The 2,653-nt window shown below is 23.5% G+C and overlaps 2 protein-coding genes across 2 annotated transcripts in view, besides 8 other annotated features; one reads left to right on the plus strand and one right to left on the minus strand.

Annotated features, from left to right (window-relative positions):
• Positions 1 to 151: a microsatellite.
• Positions 68 to 241: a microsatellite.
• A 25-nt stretch (positions 242 to 266) lies between these two features.
• Positions 267 to 298: a sequence feature (AT_rich).
• Positions 299 to 358: 60 nt separating this feature from the next.
• Positions 359 to 493: a microsatellite.
• Positions 436 to 617: a microsatellite.
• Positions 522 to 680: a microsatellite.
• Positions 612 to 779: a microsatellite.
• Positions 735 to 780: a microsatellite.
• Positions 781 to 1,200: 420 nt separating this feature from the next.
• Positions 1,201 to 1,864, plus strand: EDI_151140 (coiled-coil domain-containing protein, putative; the record flags this gene model as incomplete). Its single annotated transcript, XM_001740203.1, has 2 exons — positions 1,201 to 1,686; positions 1,736 to 1,864. 2 exons carry the CDS (start codon positions 1,201 to 1,203, stop codon positions 1,862 to 1,864), a joined length of 615 nt encoding a protein of 204 aa, XP_001740255.1.
• A 44-nt stretch (positions 1,865 to 1,908) lies between these two features.
• EDI_151150 (ankyrin repeat-containing protein, putative) overlaps positions 1,909 to 2,653 on the minus strand; it is a gene marked incomplete at both ends in the record, with an annotated part of 1,640 nt that continues 895 nt past the window's right edge. Inside the window, one exon of the mRNA XM_001740204.1 lies at positions 1,909 to 2,618. Coding sequence (XP_001740256.1) covers positions 1,909 to 2,618 — 710 coding nt within the window. The remainder of the gene's footprint in view (positions 2,619 to 2,653) is intronic.

Raw genomic sequence — 2,653 nt, forward strand, 5'->3', positions numbered from 1 at the left:
TATATAAATAATAAATAAATGAAATACATATTGATAAATGTAAATTAAATAATATAAGTAATCATTTAATAAAATATTTTGAAAATAAAATGAAAGATAAGAAATTAACAATTAAAATAATAAAAATTATTAATATAAAATGAAATGAATATAAACATTTAAAATTAATGAAAGAAAATGGTATAATTGTATGAATTAACATGTCATTAATTATATTGGAATAATAAATTAAAATAATATAGTATTTGTAATGATAAAATACTAACAATTAAATATATAATATTAAATTGTATTATAACTAAAAGAATATACAAAATGATAGTTATGATTTAATAATGAATAGATATTAAGAATAACTAAATAAAATATAAGATAAATATAATGAAAGAAGAAGAAATTGAGAATAAAATGAAACATCTTCAATAAAAAATGAGTAGAATCAAAATAAGAATATAAAATAAAGAAATGAAGTGATGAAAAAAGATATATAATATTTAATAATGAACAAGAAATAAATAACGAAGATAAAATAATAGAAATTAATATATAAAATAAAAGTAATTTCAATAATAATAATAAATAGAATAATTAATAAAATAGTAAAAACAAACAATGAACAAAGTATAATAAAACAATATGAAATAATGATAAGATATATAATAAATAATAAACATGAAATATCTAGTGAAATAATTGAGATAGAGATATAAAAGTATTTCATGAACAATATATTTAATAGAATGAAATCAAATAAATAAAATGAAATAGAAAAATCAAATATTAATTGTTAATTGATAAAAATTTTTATTAATTTGACAGATGAAATGTCATCAATTAATTATTAGATCACTAATAACCATATGAAAAAAGCTACATAAAATAATACTGACAAATGAATATAAATAAGAAGAGACTATAGGAGAAGAGCGAAAATAAAAACCAACAACTAAAACGTCATCATATTAATTTTTAATTTTCATTACATTTAACTAATTCAACAACACAAAAAATGTCTTAAAGAATTATTTATAATTAAAGAGCTAAGAAACCACAACAAAGTTAGTTAACAAATGTCATCTATAACATCAAATAATTCTTACAATATTATTTTTATTTCATCTCTTGTTTTTTTTATCTTGTTATCTTTAATAAAAATGAGAAAAACTAAAATTTTAGAAGGGTTAAGTAGAATAGTTTAACATGGTTTTTACTTATTTAGTTCGTGGGGAATATCTTGTTTATGTTGGGATTGATAAATATGAGAATGAAGAACTTATCAAGTATGCACTTCCCAATGACTTATGGTTTCACGTTGATAGTGAATCATCAGCACATGTTTATCTCCGAATGAAAGAAGGAGACACAATAGAAACTCTCCCAGAAGAAGCATTAGAAGATTGTTGTCAATTGGTTAAATCAAGAAGTATTAAAGGATGTAAATTACGTAGTGTTAATATTGTGTACACACCAGCAAGTAATTTAAAAAAAACAAATGGAATGGACATAGGACAAGTTGGGTTTCATCAAGAGAAATTAAGAAAACTCAGAAAAGTTATTAAAGACAATTCCATTGTTAATAGAATTGAAAAAACTAAACAAGAAAAAACATTAGAAGAACATAAAAAAGATTGGTTTGATTATCAAAAAGAACTAAAATTACTTCGTGCTAAGGAATACCAAGAAAGAGTTTGTTTAATTTATGACTATTTTACTAATCAAATATTTATTATCACAGAAACAAAAAGAGGCTGAAGATATTAGAAGAACTAAAGAACAACAACGCATTAGTTCTTATGCTGATGTATTTGAACATATGGATGAAGAAAATGAAAATAATGATAACAACTCAGATGATTTTATGTAAAAAAACCAAAAAATATTAATTTAAAGAACAATGGTTTTTTTCATTTACCAGTTTTGTTCTATCCATTTAAATGTATCAGTCAAATCAAGATTATCGCCCATACTTTTAATTAGTTCAACATCTTTGCAATAGTCAAGGTCAATTTGGTATGGTAATTTAGGATTTAATCTGAAGAACCTCTCTCCTAATAAATATTTTCCTTCAAATTCAATAAATGATTTTCTTGATTCAATTTGTAAATCAGGCATATGAAGAGTCCATTTAACAGGTCCAGCTTCTCTTACCTCTTCTTCTGGAATATATGGAATTGCTGGATATCCTGCTCCAATTGAAAGAATTGATATATCTTTAATATCAACATTTAATCCATACTCACCTATAACATATGATAATACTCCACCACATGGTTCATTAATAATAACTCCCCCATCTAAATGAGCATTTACACTCCCAAAATATCCTGGAGCAGCTGCAGATTGAATACATACTTCTGTCAATGAATATGGAACTTCTTCTCCAAGGAAATTATTATAAAATTTTGCTAAACTTGTTCTGTGTGGATCATCTTTTCCAGTATCAGTAAGATAAGATGGAATACATACTTTTCTTGTGAGTTTATTCATTGTTAAATCTCCAAACACTTTATCCCCCATAACAAAAAGAAATTTGTTTGAATATTGATGCCCAACAATTCCTCCTTTATTAATAATTCTAGAAAATGTTTCACAAAGCATATCTTCCATCATCTTTTCAACTGACATAAGTCATAACCCAATGCAATTGCACACA

This window comes from Entamoeba dispar, genomic scaffold, assembly GCF_000209125.1.
Source record: "Entamoeba dispar SAW760 scf_1105229462793 genomic scaffold, whole genome shotgun sequence".
NCBI classification, from domain to species: domain Eukaryota; phylum Evosea; order Mastigamoebida; family Endamoebidae; genus Entamoeba; species Entamoeba dispar.